Here is an 18,122-nt window from a genome sequence, read left to right on the forward strand (position 1 = left end):
TGTGCAGAAAGGGAATCCGCCTACACTGTTGGTGGGAATGTAAATTGGTGCAGCCACTATGGAAAACAGTATAGAGGTTCCTTAAAAAACTAAAAATAGTTACCATATGATACAGCAATCCCATTCCCGGGCATATACCCAGAAAAGATGAGAATCTGAAAAGATAGATGCACCTCAATGTTCATTGCAGCACTATTTACAACAGCCAAGACTTGGAGACAATCTAAATGTCCATCAACAGATGAATGGATAAAGAAGATGTGGTGTATATATATATATATATATATATATATATATATATACACATACACACACACACACACAATGAAATGTTACTCAGTCATAAAAAAAGAATGAAATAATGCCATTTGCAACAATATGGATGGACATAGAGATTATCATACTAAGTGAAGCAAGTCAGACAGAGAATAACAAATATTATATGACATCATTTATATATGGATTGTAAAAAATAGTACAAATGAACTTATTTACAAAACAAAAACAGACACACAGACATAGAAAACAAACTTATGGTTACCAAAGCAGAATTCGGGGAGGGATAAATCAGGAGTATGGGGTTAACAGACCCACAGTACCATAAATAAAATAGATAAACAACAAGGATTTACTGTATAGCATAGGGAACTATATTCAATATCTTGCAACAACCTATAATGGAAAAGAATAGAAAAAAGAAGTGTATGTGTGTGTATACACCTATATATTCGAATCACTTTGCTATATATTGGAAACTAACACAATATTGTAAATCAACTATACTTCAAATTAAAAAAACTGTCAAAGAGATGATATACAGATTTTCAGATTTTATGAAAGTCATGAATCATAAGGTTTACTAAACACAATGAATCCCAAGAAGCAAATATAAAGCAACACACACACATAAACACGTTGTATCAAAATTTCAATATATCAATGAGAAAAGTGATCTTAAAATCAACCAGTGAGAAAATACAGATTAACTTATGAAAGGAGCAATAATTAGACTGGCAGTTGACTTCTCAAAAGCAGAGCTGAAGTCAGAAGATAAGGAAATAATGACTTCAAATTTATCGGGTGAAAGAAATATCAATCTGTAATTTAATATCCAACTAAAGTATTATTCAAAATTGAGGGCAAAATAAAAACAACACCAAACTGAGTTACAATCAAGTAGCACCCACTGAAGGGATTTCTAAAGGGTATACTTTAGTGTGACAGAGAATGAAACAAAATTAAACACTGGGATGCAAGAAGAAAAGTAAACAAAGAAATTGGAGATCACGTCAATAAATCTAAACAAGGATTGAGTTTGTGGATCAATTATAATATTGAGTAAGGTGGTAAAAAGTAAGGTGGAACTCAAATATTGGGTAAAAATAACATGGAAATCAGGAGAGAATTAGTGGATCTAAAGTGTTTTGAAGTCATTATGAAAAAAGAGTAGAATGACTAACTTCAAGCTTTAAGTCAAAAATATTAAAGGGATGCCTAAAAGAATAAAAATAAGGTGTATATTGTAAATTCCAAGCCAAGGAAAAAAATAAGTTAACCTGAAATGAAGAAAAATGAGTCTGGAAAGAAGGGGATAAAACAAGTATACAAAAGGCAGGGTAGAAGATGGCATGGGAGGATGTGGAGCTTGCGTCTCCCCACAACTAGCGCACCTTTTGGATGCTGGTGGGGAACCTTGATGCTCAAGGAGATGGGAGGAACCTCTGAGCGACCGAGTAGGATGTGCGGGGAAGTGAGGGGGTAGAAGTGGAGGCCAGACAGGACCAGTGCCCCTGAGGGGTGGCTGGGAGAGGGGAAGGGTTCCCACGCCTGGAAGGACCCTTGGGGGCTCTGAGGATCAGGGGAGGTGCAGAGGGTGTTTCTCCCACCATATCAGGCCCCAGGAAGCCTGCTGGGCTCCAGGGCCTGGTCCTCCGCCCTCTAAGCACCCTCCTGGTCATGTGGGTCCTAGGGGCATAGGAGGGAGGTAGGGGGAGAGAAGAGGAGAGGCAGATGGGAGGGGCCCTCTGAGATCAGAGGATCAGGGGAGGTGCAAAGGGTGTTTGTCCCACCCAATCGGGCCCAGGGAAGCCTTTTGGGCTTCCGGGTCTGGTCCCTTGCTCTCTGGATCCTCCTCTGGCCGCATGGGTCCTAGGGGCATAGGAGGGATGGAGAGGGGGAAGAAGAGAGGCCAAGGGGGAGGAACCCTCCAGGAATGGAGGATCAGGAGGAACGTGCCTAGCGTTTCCACCGCCCACTCAGACCCAGAGAACTTGCTGAGGTCCCGGACCCGGTCCTCTGGCCTCCAAGGCCAGAGGCACTCCTGGGCCCCTCCTGCTGCACTGAGCCTAAGTGCCCCCTCCTGCTGTGCCAGGGACTTTTCCGGCCCTCTGGGTCCTAAGCATAGGCCCTGCCCATCGCCTAAACCCCACCCCTGCCTAAGCCTCGCCCCCCACAGCCAAGGCATTTTCTGGCCTTTTCTTTTTTTCTCCTCTTTTTTGCTATTGTAGTTCTATTTTACCTTCCAGTTGCTGTTTCATTTATATATATATATATATATTTTTAATTCTTTCTAACATATCTGTTAGTTTTCTAATATTATTTTATTTTTTACACTTTGTTATTGTTCTGCATTGTTTTTTTGTTTTTCTTTTTTTTTTTTTGCCACCCTGCACGGCTTGTGGGATCTTGGTTCATGAGCTGGGGGTCAGGCCTGAGCTCCTGTGGTAGGAGCTCTGAGTCCGAACCACTAGACTAAAAGAGAACCTCAGACCCCAGGGAATATTCATCAGAGTGAGGTCTCCTGGAGGTCCTCATCTCAGCTCCAAGACCAGCTCTACCCAACAGCCTACAAACTCCAGTGCCGGAAGCCTCAAGCTAAACAACCAGTAAGACGGGAACACAATCCCACCCATCAAAAAAAAAAAAAAATGAGATGACAAAAAAGTATGTCACAGATGAAGAAGCAAGGTGAAAACCTACAAGAAAAAATAAATGAAGAGGAAATAGGCAACCTACCTGGAAAAGAATTCAGAGTCATGATAGTGCAGATGATCCAGAATATCGGAAATAGAATGGAGGCATGGATCGAGAAAATACAAGAAATGTTCAACAAAGATCTAGAATAACTAAAGAACAAACAAACAAAGATGAACAACACAATAACTGAAATGAAAAATACACTAGAAGGAATCAATAACAGAATAACTGAGGCAGAAGAACGAATAAGTGAGCTGGCAGACAAAATGGTAGAAGTAAAAGCTGAGGAGCAGAATAAGGAAAAAAGAATGAAAAGAATTGAAGACAACCTCAGAGTCCTCTGGCACAACATTAAACACACCAACATTCGAATTATAGGTGTCCCAGAAGAAGAAGACAAAAAGAAAGGGTCTGAGAAGATATTTGAAGACATTGTAATGGAAAACGTCCCTAACATGGGAAAGGAAAGAGTCAATCAAGTCCAGGAAGTGCAGAGAATCCCATACAGGATAAACCCTAGAAGAAACACACCAAGACACATATTAATCAAACTAACAAAAATTAAATTCAAAGAAAAACTATTAAAAGCAGCAAGGGAAAAGCAAAAAATAACATAAAAAGGAATCCCCATAAGGTTATCTGCTGATTTTTCAGCAGAAACTCTGCAGGCCAGAAAGGAGTGGCAGGATATACTTAAAGTGATGAAAGAGAAAAACCTACAACCAAGATTACTCTACCCAGGAAGGATCTCATTCAGATTCGACAGAGAAATCAAAAGCTTTATAAACAAGCAAAAGCTAAGAGAATTCAGCACCACCAACCAGTTTTACAACAAACGTTAAAGGAACTTCTCCAGTCAGGAAACACAAGAGAAGAAAAAGACCCACAAAAACAAACACAAAACAATTAAGAAAATGGTAATATAAACATACATACTGATAATAACCTTAAATGTAAATGGATTAAAGGCTCCAACCAAAAGACACAGACTGGCTGAATGCATACAAAAATAGAACCCATATACATGCTGTCTACAAGAGACCCACTTCAGACATAAGGACACATAAAGACTGAAAGTGAAGGGATGGAAAAAGATATTCCATGCAAATGGAAATCAAAAGAAAGCTGGAGTAGCAATACTCATATCAGATAAAATAGACTTTAAAATAAAGACTGTTAAAAGAGACAAGAGAGAACACTACATAATGATCAAGGGATCAATCCAAGAAGAAGATATAACAATTACAAATATGTATGCATCCAACATAGGAGCACCTCAATATATAAGGCAAATGATAACAACCATAAAAGGGGAAATCAACAGTAACACAATAATAGTAGGGGACTTTAACACACCACACCCCACTTTCACCAATGGACAGATCATCCTAACAGAAAATAAGTAAGGAAACACAAGCTTTAAATGACACAGCAGTGGGGGGAATGTAAATTGGTATAGCCACTATGGAGAACAGCACGGAGGTTCCTTAAAAAGCTAAAAACAGAACTACCACATGACCCAGAAATCCGGCAACTGGGCATATACCCAGAGAAAACCATAATCTGAAAAGATACATGCACCCTAATGTTCATTGCAGCACTATTTACAACAGCCAGCAACATGAAAGCAACCTAAATGTCCATAGACAGAGGAATGGATAAAGAAGATGTGGTACATATACACAATGGAATATTACACAGCCATAAAAAAGAAAAATAATGTCATTTGCAGCAATATGGATGGACCTAGAGATTGTCATACTGAGTGAAGTAAGTCAGACACAGAAAGACAAACATTATATGTTATCGTTCATACGTGGAATCTAATTTTAAAAAACAGTACAAGGGCTTCCGTGGTGGTGCAGTGGTTAAGAATCCGCCTGCCAATGCAGGGGACACGGGTTCCAGCCTTGGACCAGGAAGATCCCACATGCTGCAGAGCAATGAAGCCTGTGTGCCACAACTACTGAAGCCCATGTGCCTAGAGTCCGTGCTCCACGACAAGAGAAGCCACCACAACGAGAAGCCTGGGCACCTCAACAAAGAGTAACCCCTGCTTGCTGCAACTAGAGAAGACCTGCGCACAGCAGGGAAGACCTGATGCAGCCAAAAAAAAAAAACAAATAAATATATAAAAAACAAAACAATACAAATGAACTTATCTACAAAACAGGAACAGATTTACAGATATCAAAAACAAACTTATGGTTACAAAGGGGCTGGTGGGGAGGAATTAACTGAGAGATTGGGGTGGACATATACACACTGCTATATATAAAATAGATAACTAATAAGAACCTGCTATATAGCACAGGGAACTCTACTCAATACTCTGTAATGGCCTATATGGGAAAAGAATCTAAAAAAGAGTGCATGTATGTATATGTATAACTGATTCACTTTGGTGTACACCTGAAATTAACAAAACATTGTAAATCAACTATATTCCAATAAAAATTAAAAAAAAAAGAAAAAGAAAAAAAATAAAATAAATGACATAACAGACCAGATAGAGTTAAATGATACTTATAGGACATTCCACCTGAAAGTGGCAGAATACACTATCTTCTCAAGTGCACATGGAACATTCTCCAGGATAGATCACATCTTGGGTCACAAATCAAGCCTCGGAAAATTTAAGAAAATTGAAATCGTATCAATCATATTTTCTGACCACAACGAGATTAGAAATAAATTACAGGAAAAATACTGTTAAAAACACAAATACATGGAAGCTAAACAGTACACTACTAAATAACCAAGAGATCACTGAAGAAATCAAAGAAGAAATAAAAAAACACATAGAAAGAAATGACAATGAAAAAACGATGACCCAAAACCTATGGGACACAGCAAAAGCAGTTCTAAGAGGGAAGTTTATAGCAATTCAATCTCACCTCAAGAAACAAGAAAAATCTCAAACAATCTAAGCTTACACCTAAAGCAACTAGAGAAAGAAGATCGGAGCAGAAATAAATGAAATAGAAATAAAGAAAACAATAGTAAAGATCAATAAAACTGAGCACAGCAATGAAGTTGCTCAAAAAGTTGGTTCTTTGAGAAGATAAACAAAATTGATAAACCTTTAGCTAGACTCATCAAGAAAAAAAGGGAGAGGACACAAATCAATAAAATTTGAAATGAAAAAGGATAAATCACAACTGACACCGCAGAAATACAAAGGATTATAAGAGACTACTACAAACAACTATTTGCCAATAAAATGGACAAATTCTTGGAAAAGTACAATATTCCAAGACTGAACCAGGAAGAATTAGAAAACATAAACAGACCTAACACAAGTAATGAAATTGAAACTGTAATTAAAAGTATTCCAACAAACAAAAGTCCAGGACCAGATGGCTTCACAGGTGAATTATATCAAACATTTAGGAGAACGGCTAACACATATCCTTCTCAAACTCTTCCAAAAAATTGCAGAGGGAGAAACACTCCCAAATTCATTCCTTGAGGCCACCATCACCATGGTACCAAAACCAGACAAAGATATCACAAAAAAAGAAAATTATACATCAGTATCACTGATGAACATAGATGCAAAAATCCTCACCAAAATACCAGCAAACAGAATCCAAAAACATATTAAAAGGATTATACACCATGATCAAGTGGGATTTATCACAGGAATGCAAAGATTCTTCAATATATGCAAATCAATGTGATACACCATATTAACAAATTGAAGAATAAAAACCGTATGATCATCTCAATAGATGCAGAAAAAGCTTTTGACAAAATTCAACACCCATTTATGGGCAGAGGGAACCTGCCAGAAAATGGACATAGAGGGAACCTACCTCAACATAATAAAGGCCATATATAACAAACCCACAGCCAACATCATTCACAATGGTGAAAAACTGAAAGCATTTCCACTAAAATCAGGAACAAGACAAGGATGTCCACTCTCGCCACTCTTATTCAACACAGTTTTGGAAGTCCAAGTCATGGCAATCAGAGAAGAAAAATTAACAAAAGGAATACGAATTGGAAAAGTAAGACTGTCGCTGTTTGCAGATGACATGATACTATACATAGAAAATCCTAAAATGCCACCAGAAAACTCCTAGAACTAATCAATGAATTTGGTAAGGTTGCAGGATACAAAATTAATGCACAGAAATCTCTTGCATTCCTATAAAATAACAAAGAAATATCAGAAAGAGAAATTAATGAAACAACCACATTTACCATTGCAACAAAAAGAATAAAATACCTAGGAATAAACCTACCCAAGGAGACAAAAGACCTGTATGCAGAAAACTATAAGACACTGATGAAAGAAATTAAAGATGATACAAACAGATGGAGAGATATACCATGTTCTTGGATTAGAAGAATCAAGATTGTGAAAATGACTATATTACCTAAAGCAATCTACAGATTCAGTGCAATCCCTATCAAACTACCAGTGGCATTTTTCACAGAACTAGAACAGAAAATGTCACAATTTGTATGGAAACACAAAAGACCCCGAAGAGCCAAAGCAATCCTGAGAAAGAAAAACAGAGCTGGAGGAATCAGGCTCCCTGACTTCAGACTATACTATAAAACTACAGTAATCAAGACAGTATGGTACTGGCACAAAAACAGAAAGATAGATCAATGGAACAGGATAGAAAGCCCAGAGATAAACCCACACACGTATGGTCACCTAATTTATGACAAAGAAGGCAAGTACCTACAATGGAGCAAAGACACCCTCTTCAATAAGTGGTGCTGGGAAAATTGGACAGCTACATGCAAAAGAATGAAATTAGAACACTTCCTAACACTATACACAAACACAAACTCAAAATGGATTAAAGACCTGAATGTAAGATCAGACACTATAAAACTCTTAGAAGAAAACATAGGAAAACACTGTTTGACAATGAACCACAGCAAGGTCTTTTATTACCCACCTCCTAGAGAACTGAAAATAAAACCAAAAATAAACAAATGGGGCCTAATGAAACTTAAAAGCTTTTGCACAGCAAAGGAAACCTTAAACAAGACGAAAAGACAACCTTCAGACGGGGAGAAAATATTTGCAAATGAAACAATGGACAAAGGATTAATCTCCAAAATATACAAGCAGCTCATGCAACTCAATATCAAAAAAACAATCAACCCAATTAAAAAATGGGGAGAAGACCTAAACAGACATTTCACCAAAGAAGACGTACAACTGGCCAAGAGGCACATGGAAGATTCTCAACTTCACTGATTATTAGAGAAATGCAAATCAAAACTACAATGAGGTATCACCTCATACTGGTCAGAATGGCCATCATCAAAACGTCTACAAACAATAAAGGCTGGTGAGGGTGTGGAGAAAAGGGCACCCTCTTGCACGGTTGCTGGGAATGTAAATTGATACAGCCACTATGGAGTATGGAGGTTCCTTAAAAAACTTAGAATTACCATATGACCCAGCAATCCCACTACTGGGCATATACCCTGAGAAAACCATAATTCAAAAGGACACATGTACCCCAATGTACATTGCAGCACTATTTACAGTAGCCAGGACATGGAAACAACCTAAATGTCCAATGATAGATGAATGGATAAAGAAGATGTGGTACATATATACAATGGAATAGTACTCAGCCATAAAAAGGAACACAATTGGGTCATTTGTAGAGATGTGGATACACCTAGAGTCTGTCATACAGAGTGAAATAAACCAGAAAGAGACAAACAAATGTCGTATATTAACGCATATACGTGGAATCTAGAAAAATGGTACAGATGAACCTATTTGTAGGGCAGGAGTAAAGATGTAGACATAGAGAACGGACATGTGGACACAGTGGGGGAAGGGGAGGGTGGGACAAATTGGGAGATTAGGTTTGACATAAATACACTACCATGTGTAAAACAGATAGCTAGTGGGAACCTGCTGTATAGCACAGGGAGCCCAGCTAGGTGCTCTGTGATGACCTAGATGGGTGGGATGGGGGTGGTGGGAGGGAGGTCCAAGAGGGAGGGGATATAGGTATACATATAGCTGATTCACTTCATTGTACAGCAGAACTAACACAACACTGTAAAGCAATTATACTCTAATAAAAAAGTAAAAAATTAAATAGTTAGAAAAATAATGATTTTTGTGAGATAATTGGAAATGTGAACACTGAATGGACATTGCATAATTAAAAAAAGAAAAGGCAGGGTAAAGAAAAAGACTAAAATAGGATGTTCAAATTAATTCAATAAATCAGTAATAATAATAAAAAATATAAATGGGCTAAACTTACTAGTTAAAAGAAAGATATCTCACATTAGATTAAAAGCAAAGAAACAAATCTGCCTACATGTTATTATAAGAGAAACACTTAATAAAAATACAGGAAGGTTGATGGCAAAAGGAAGTAAAAAAGATAAACCAGGTAAATATTAACCAAAAGAAAGGTAGTGTAGCTATATTAAGATGAGACAAAATAAATTTTAAGGCAAAGAACAATGTTAGAAATAAAGAGAGTTTCCACAAAATGATTTTTTTTAAAAGGTCACCAGGAAGAAACAACAATTCTAAACTTCTAAGAATCTAGTAGATTCTTAGACTGGCCTCAAAATACATAAAGCAAAAACTGACAGACTTCCTAGAATAATCAAGCTCACAATCATGAAGTGTGATTTTTTTAAAACCACTCTATTATAAAGTAAGATTCATTATGGCTTTTATCTGTCTCCTTGCCAACACTCCTCTCTAGAATATAATCTTAAAATGTATCACCTTTCTCTGTTTTATTCAAGATGTATTTTAAGTATATGCCAGTGCCTGGCATGTAACAGCTGCCTAATATATACTTGTTAAGTTTTTTCATTAGTAAAGATTTAAAAAGATAGTAACTATAGAGATTGGATAATATAATTAACAAGTATAATCCAAAGAACTCTAATGGAACCCTATACTCCTAAATCAATACATTCTTCTCAAGCATACATGAAATATTTATGAAATTTCACCATGTGGTAGACCATATTCTCTGACTACAATACAATTAAGTTAGAAACCAACAACAAAACAATAAAATTCCATGCACTATAAAATATAAAACACAGTCCTAAACAACTCAAAGAAAAAAATCATAATGAAGATTATGGAAACAGAAGATCGGAGCAAACAGAACTTAATGATAACAAAGTATTATATTACAAAGTTTGTGGTGAGCAGCAAAAAAATATGTAGAGGGAAATCTATACATTTATATGCATATATAGGAAAAAATAGGATAAAAATTGATGAGCAACACATCTAAATTAAGAAGTTAGAAAAAAAGAGCTACAAAGTAAACACAAAATACAAGTTAGGAAATGAAGAAGGGAGCAGAAGTTCTTGAAATAGACAAAATATATACAATTGAGGATCAAAATCAAAATCTGGTTCTCTGGAAATAGATACAACTCTGGAAAGAGTGATCAAGTTAAAAAAAAGTAAGGCTTAATATCAGAAATAAAAAGGGGTCATATTTCACATACAGCAGAGATTTGTAAAAACAGAATGTTAAGAAATACTTGATGCTAATATATGTTAAAATGAACAGAATGACATTTCCTAAAAAATTATATAATTTGTCTAAACTGACTCATGGAGAAAAACAGAAAACCTGAACAAATCTATAATTATTAAACCACTAGTCAAAAGTCTACTTATCAAAACTGTCCACAGGGCTGGATGATTTTACAGGTGAGATCTACCAATCAGTTAACAGTTAATCCCTACCTTACACAAAGTGTTCCAAAGAAAAATAAGAACTTATTTCCACTTCAATTATGAAGCTAACAGAACCTTGATATGAAAACCAGGCAGGGAAAGTACAGAAAAGAACATTTATGGGCCAATTTCACTTTTGAACATAGATGCAAAAGTCTAAATAAAATGCTGGCAAACTTAAGCCAGGAACACATAATAGATAATAAAACATCATAATTTAATTTAGGTTTAATCCCAGGAGATCAAGGATGGTTTACAATAAGAAGGTCTATTAATATATTTCACCACACGAACGGATTAAAGAAGAAAATCACAGAGGCAAAAAAAGCACTTAAAAGAGTTAAACACCCATCCATGATTAAAACAGAAACCTTAGCAACTAGGAACCCAGGGAATCTTCTTTACCTGATATCAGGTACCTTAAGAAAGTGCTTAAAGTCCATAAAGTTGTGAAATAATTTTCCTTAAAATCAGAAACAAAACAAAGATGCCCAATTGTGCTTTAACATTGTACTGGAGAGCCTAGCCAGTACAAAAATAATTGAAAATAATCAAGATTTCAGAGGAAAAGACAAATGGCAAATGTGCCTGTAGATGGGACATTCTTGCACACACAGAGGTCTTGAGAAGTGGTTGAAGAGTTCAATACCTTCTGACAAGTCTAGAATTCCAGAATACCTAGATTTTTAGAATCCCAGAGTTTTCTTATATTTGTGTTTTTTGCTGTCTTTAAAATCCATAGTTGTATTTGTCTAAATAGATGCTTTACCGTTGTCTGATTTTTTTACTTTGTACTCAGCCCTTTTATAACCTGAACTTTCTAGGTTGATCAAGGATTCAAATTTAGTTTGACCTCCTGTGTGGTAATCATACTTCCCGCTCTGCATTCAGACAAGAAGGCTGAGCATACCCCTGAAGATTCCTTTAGGACCTCCCATCTCCCCGCTGCTCTGAGGAAGGTATGTAAACAGTACCGAGCTTTGCCCTAGTGGAAGACACTCTACTGCTCTCTCCAGGAAACCTTTTTCTTCTTTATCATTTTCAGTGTCTTTTTACAAGCTGCTCTCAAAAACAATACTAAGTCTTTAATAAAATCCCATCACAGTATCTGGTAGGGAGTTGTATTTAATTTTCTTTTCCCTTGATTCTTTAAATGCTCGCTCTTGTGGTTTTTCTAAGTATTTTTGTATAATGAGTCACTCTGAGCAACTGACTGGGAATGTAGGAAGAAGGGCTTTTTTTTTTTTTTTTTGATTTACTGTGTGATTGACCCTGGACCAGTCATTGAACCTAATCAAGGAACTTCATTCATTGCTAAATAAAGATAAAAGGCTTTGAGATATGGGTTAAAATTAGATCCTGCCACCTAGAGACTCAGTCTGTTAATAACTGACTCATAGAAATTAATTAGCTTGTTCCTATAACAATTCCATTTGGAAAAGATCTCCTTTATTATTTTTGCCTAGTTGTAGCCTTTTTACATCTCTCTATCCAATTCTCTGTCGCCTCCCCATTTGTTTACTTAACTTTACTGCTTAGTTTCAGTGAACAACCATGGCACTCCATGATAATCAGCCCAAAATTCAGGGCTAATTTTGTAATCTTAAGAAAGTCTCTGAGCTACATTTCTAATTTAGGAAATGGTAACCACAGTACTCTATCTTTTACCTCACAGACAATTGTTACAAAAACCAGGCAATGAAAGTAGAGAGTGCTTTGAAAAACTGTAAAGAACAATATATTTATATTCACATTAACTGAATAATTCTATTCACCAATGCAAGAATTGAGTCATAATACATAGGAGAAGGTCTTAAGTGATATTCATCCATGCTAGACAGAGACTATTAAAAATTATAGCTGAGTAATTTATTTATAAGTATGTAAACAATAAATTCAGGACAAGGAAGACTTTAAAGTAACAAAATGTAATTTAAGAATGGAAGCAGCATGACATGGGTGCCTGCTGGAAAAGCAGGAAATTAATTAATACTTGAAGATCCTCCTTATTCTAAGTTTAAATCTTTTGAATCTACAACTTATGGTAAAAGCTAAAAATACAAAATAAACAAAAGGAAAACTGAAGAGTTGACAAATTTCAAGGTGGGAGCAAAAGAAATCTTGCAAATATGGTCTCTGGATCATGTAGAAATTCAAGGAAAGACAATGTGAAGACAAAAGTTGCTTCATTTCCTTACCTTTGTTCGGTATTAAAGAGTGCAAAGATGTGCTTGCTAGACATAAAGCTTTTTTCCACATCCCGAACTTTCAGGTTGTCCAAGGGAAGCATATACTTCTTTTCTTTTTCCTAGAGAGAGAGAGAGAGAGAGAGAGAGAGAGAGAGAAAGAGAGAGAGAATTGGCTTTAATAAAAGATCTTGAAGCATGCCCATAGCAACACATCACCTGATTTGGTCAACATTTAATTAGAATATTTTGATACCATCACACACTACTTTGATACCAGCTACCAAGGAACAAAAATTATCTGAGATAGGAGACTCCAGTGGTTCTCAACACGTGGGTCAGAAGAATGAGGGGAGGGAAAGTGTAGAGGAAGGAAGGGCTCAGGGATGGAGAAAACACATGGTCCTCTATCCTTTCTTCCTCATGTGGGTCCCCTTAGATGTTTTAAAATGTTAGTTTGATATTAAAAATTTAGCCATCTGTTAATATTTAACAAAAATGTTCTGGTCCTAATTCAATGAGAAATGCCAGATGGATTTCATTTCATATTTTATTTGCAGCCTAAGCAGTTTTGATAGCCAGAGCTGGCAAGAGCCTGGAAGCACAAGGACCCTAGTATGAAATACCACCTATAAACTACGATAAAGCACAGAAAATACTTCCTTCCTTTGAGTCTAGAATAAAATGTGGGTCCAGAAAGAAATGATTCCATTAAATTGTCAAATTCTTTGAGAAAAAAAGAACCCATTAGAAGTGAACTAATATTAACTAGAACAAATTCTCTTAAAATTAACAACACTTTAGGAAGAAAATGCACATTTGAGAGGGGAGGTCTGCAAATGGGACCAAACTAATCTTGGTAAAACAAAACATATTGGATGCCAAAGAATTATTAGAAACATTTACTTTTAAGGACTGGCCCAGGGACAATATTATCATATGCATAAATGCCTAACAACCAGTATAATAGTAGAGAGCCGAATACTCAGTTTAAGAAACCTAGTCGATATCTATTACCTGGGGCACTTTTGCACAGTCCTTGTTAAACAGTAGTCCTCTGTATATCTCGGGTGACAGTCCTGAGAAAAACCAGGCCTAGACTCCAGAGGAGGAGAGCATGGAGATCTAGCCATGACTTTTAATAAACAACTATTAATGCCTGTGGGAAATACATGTACCATACAGATATGCTTGACATCAGCCTTTTTGTTCCTGAAGCTCCTCCAGCTCTTGCTTGAGAATTGGTCTAGGCTCAGTAGTGTGGGGCAGAACTCTTCCATGCTCCCTAGCCTGCTTGTGGGGACCACACTCTGCAGACATCAGAGAGTGGTATTGCAAGAACTATCACTGGCTTTGCCACTTCTCACTCCTAAATTAATCAGGGAAAGTTGGGCAGAGCACTTTAGAATAGTGAGGCAGAGAGAAATAGATGACTCAAGAAGTTGAAGGAAGCTGGTTGGAGAACAAAATGGCTGTCCTGGCAGACAAGGTCTTCAAAGAAGAGAGCAAAACAAAACAAAACAAAAACATAAAAGAAACTGAATGGCAGTGAGAGAAGCCCAAGAATAAACATGAAAAAGCAAAGCACTGTAAGAAGATTCCAGTGTTTCCTGTACAAAAATTAACAGTATATTAGCAAACACAAGGATATTCTAAATAGCAAAATACATAATTTACATAAACGAAGCATTATAGTTGGGTCTAACTTGTTTGAAAGACTTGTCAGACTATTTTAGGATAGCATTCTAAGAGGCAAGATCACAGACTGAATGAAAAGCTACCCAATACATAATCAAATGAAAATGTTTGAGACGCAGGGAACATTTTTTTTACTGGTTGTTTTTCAATGCCCTAAATTTAAGCAGCTGGATTTTTTTAATGCATCATCCTATTCAACCTTTTGAAATGATGGATTCGCCTTTAATGGAAAATCTGCATTTCATTGTAAAGATGGAATACAATGTCCTTGGCATGTTTTCTATAGAAGTAGGCTCCCTTTTGTACTGCATTCTTTAGCATATAGTGAAGACCAGAACTCCAGCAAGTTTACATCAGATATTAAACACTGGAGAAATACACACATATGCAGACAGAGAAATATTAAAAATGTAGTTTCATTTCCAAAGGACTAAATGTCATTTATCTAAGAGTTTTGAGGACATATTGCTAAATTATTTCATAATCAAGAGTTATTTTTTTATTTTTCCAGTTTTATTGAGATGTAATTGACATATAACATTGTGTACCTTTAAGGTATACAACATGTTGATTTGATAAACATATATTGCAAAATGATTACTACCATAGCTTTAGCCAATGCCTTCATCATCTCACATAATTACCATTTTTTTTTGTGGTGGGAATATATAAGATCTACTGTCTTAGCATCTTTCAAGTTAAGAATACAGTATTATTAACTATAATCACCATGCTGTACATTAGATTGCTAGAACTTATTTGTCTTGTAAGTGGAAGTTTGTGCCCTCTGACCAATGTCTCCCTATTTTTTCCACACCCCCACCCCTGGTAACCACCATTCTACTCTCTGTTTCTGAGTTTCGCTCTTTAAGATTATACAAATAAGTGATATCCTATATTATTTTCTCTTACTCTGACTTATTTCACTTAGCATAATGCCCTTAAAGTCCACCCATGTTGTTGCAAATGGCAGGATTTCCTTCTTTCTCATGGTTGAATAATATTCCATTGTCTGTGTAAACCATATGTGTTTTATCCATTCACCCATCAGCTGTCACTTAGGTTTTTTCCGTAACTTGGCTATTGTGAATAATGCTGCAATAAATATGGGAGTGCAGCTATCTCTTCAAGATTCTGTTTTCATTTCTTTGGATATATACCTGGAAGTGGGATTGCTGGATCATAAGGTAGTTCTATTTTTAATTTCTTAAGGAACCTCCATACTATTTTCCATAATTTATATTCCCATTAATAGTACATAAGTGTTCCTTTTCTCCACATTCTTGCCAACACTTGTTATCATGTCTTCTTGATGACAGCCATTCTAACAGGTGTGAGGTGATATCTCCTTGTGGTTTTGATTTGCATTTCCCTGATAATTAGTGATGTTGAATACCTTTTCATGTACTTGTTGGCCATCTGTATGTCTTATTTGGAAAAATGTCTGTACACTACTGTATTTTTTTTAACATCTTTATTGGAGTATAATTGGAGTTTATCCAATTTATTGGAGTATAATTTACAATGGTGTGTTAGTTTCTGCTTTATAACAAAATGAATCAGCTATACATATACATATATCACCATATCTCCTCCCTCTTGCGTCTCCCTCCCACCCTCCCTATCTCACCCCTCTAGGTGGTCACAAAGCACCGAGCTGATCTCCCTGTGCTATGCAGCTGCTTCCCACTAGAAGAGTTTTAAGACTGACAAAAATGGAAGAAAAAGAAGATTCAGACTGATTTGTTTAATTAAAGTTATAAGTCAAATGGAGAATTAAATGAGAGAGCAATGAAATGACGTATTGTGGATATTTCTAAAATTCTTGGTGCTTTTGGGAAAGTATGACATTCTGCTAAAAGGACATCTTGAATATGAAATAGCTAAAATAAACAAAAGAAATAGAAGAGGAGAAAGGAAAAACAGAATTATAATTTCCAAAATATAGTGAATCTTAGCACCAGCTTAATTGAGACATTTGCTACATATTCTTTTTAACTCCATTAAACTGCCTAAACATAATGCAGTGTTCAATATGGTAGCCTCTAGCTAAGGGGACTACCAAGTATTTGAAATGTAGCGAGTCAAATTGGGATGTGCTTTAAGTGTTAACCTCAAACCAGATTTCAAAGATTTAGTATGAAAAAAAGAATGCAAACTATATCATTAATACTTTTATATGGATTATATGTTGAAATGATAATACTTTGAATATATTGGGGTAAATAAAGTATTATTAAACATAATTTCATCTGTTTATTTTTACTGTTTTGAATGTGGCTGCTAGACAATTTTAAATGGCATACGTGACTCACATTAACTTTCTATTGACAGTGATGAGCCCATGTACCTATCATCACTTTCCTTCCTCTCATCCATTCAATTTTCCTCTTGAAAATTGATAAATACACCTTTCTGCCATCAGGTGTATTTATCATTCTCCCAGTCACCCAGTCTGAAACCTCACTATCATTTATGCTGTATTGTCTTCCTTCACCTCCTTTATTACATCAAGACTACGCTGCATTGTGTTTGAAGCATTTGTCAGAACTCCCATTGTTTGACATTCCCACTACATTAATCCAGGTCCCTGGCATCTCACAAGCATGCAGTTATAAATGGCCTCCTTTCTAGTCTTCTAATTCCTCTAACATCACCAGGGAGGGCAATTTTCTTAAACCACCCTGTCAAATTCATTACAGTCCTTCAAAACGTTCATAGCTCTCCATTACTTACGGAAGAAATTCCATGAAACTCCTTAATGTGAAATTGAAAAACACCTACAAATTGGTCCGATCCTTATTTGTCAATATCTCCTTTACTCTTCCATAGGAAGTCTCCATTTCAACCAAAAACACATTTGCCAACAGCCTTTTCCCAGCTTGAGACACCCTGTCAACTTCTCCCTATCATACCAGTTTACTATTTAGAGTCCAGCTCAAGTTTCTATATTCTGTGCAAAAAGTTTTCCCAGGTTTTTAATTGTCTGTCTCTCTGTGTCACTTCCCCATCTCTCTCCTTTCAATTCATACAATAGGTATTGCTTATTCTATTAATTTTTAAATTATAGGCATACCTTGGAGATATTACAGGATTAGTTCCAGACCACCGCAATAAAGCAAATATCACAATAAAGCAAGTCAAATGATTTCTTTTGGTTTCCCAATGCTATAAAAGTTTTGTTTACACTATACGGTAGTCTATTAAATGTGGAATAGCATTATGTCTAAAAAACCAACGTACTTACCTTAATTTAAAAGTACTGTGTTGCTTAAAAACACTAACCATCATCTGACAAGGTAGGGTTGTTACAAAACTTCAATTTGTAAAAAAACACATTATCTGAGAAGAGCAATAAAGTGAAGCACAATAAAATGAGGTATGCTTGTATACCTTATATGAGACACCCTCATCTTGTAAATGCATTACATTAAAAAATTTCTGTCAAAGTTGTTCATTTGGAACTCAGAATGTTCAGTAAATTTTATTGTTCAAGTAGGTTACATTTGCAAAGAAAAGAGAAAAATAGAGAATGT

General features: G+C 36.1%; 1 protein-coding gene across 6 annotated transcripts in view; it reads right to left on the reverse strand.

The window, feature by feature from the left end:
- DNM3 (dynamin 3) overlaps nucleotides 1-18,122 on the reverse strand; it is a gene marked incomplete at both ends in the record, with an annotated part of 577,972 nt that overhangs the window by 147,901 nt on the left and 411,949 nt on the right. For all 6 annotated transcript variants that reach the window (XM_082834657.1, XM_082834656.1, XM_082834654.1 and 3 more), the window contains one exon: nucleotides 12,901-13,010. In XM_082834657.1, the coding sequence (XP_082690783.1) occupies nucleotides 12,901-13,010 (110 nt within the window). The remainder of the gene's footprint in view (nucleotides 1-12,900; nucleotides 13,011-18,122) is intronic.

Source organism: Leucopleurus acutus, assembly GCF_964270905.1.
Source record: "Leucopleurus acutus genome assembly, chromosome: 2".
NCBI classification, from domain to species: Eukaryota; Metazoa; Chordata; class Mammalia; order Artiodactyla; family Delphinidae; genus Leucopleurus; species Leucopleurus acutus.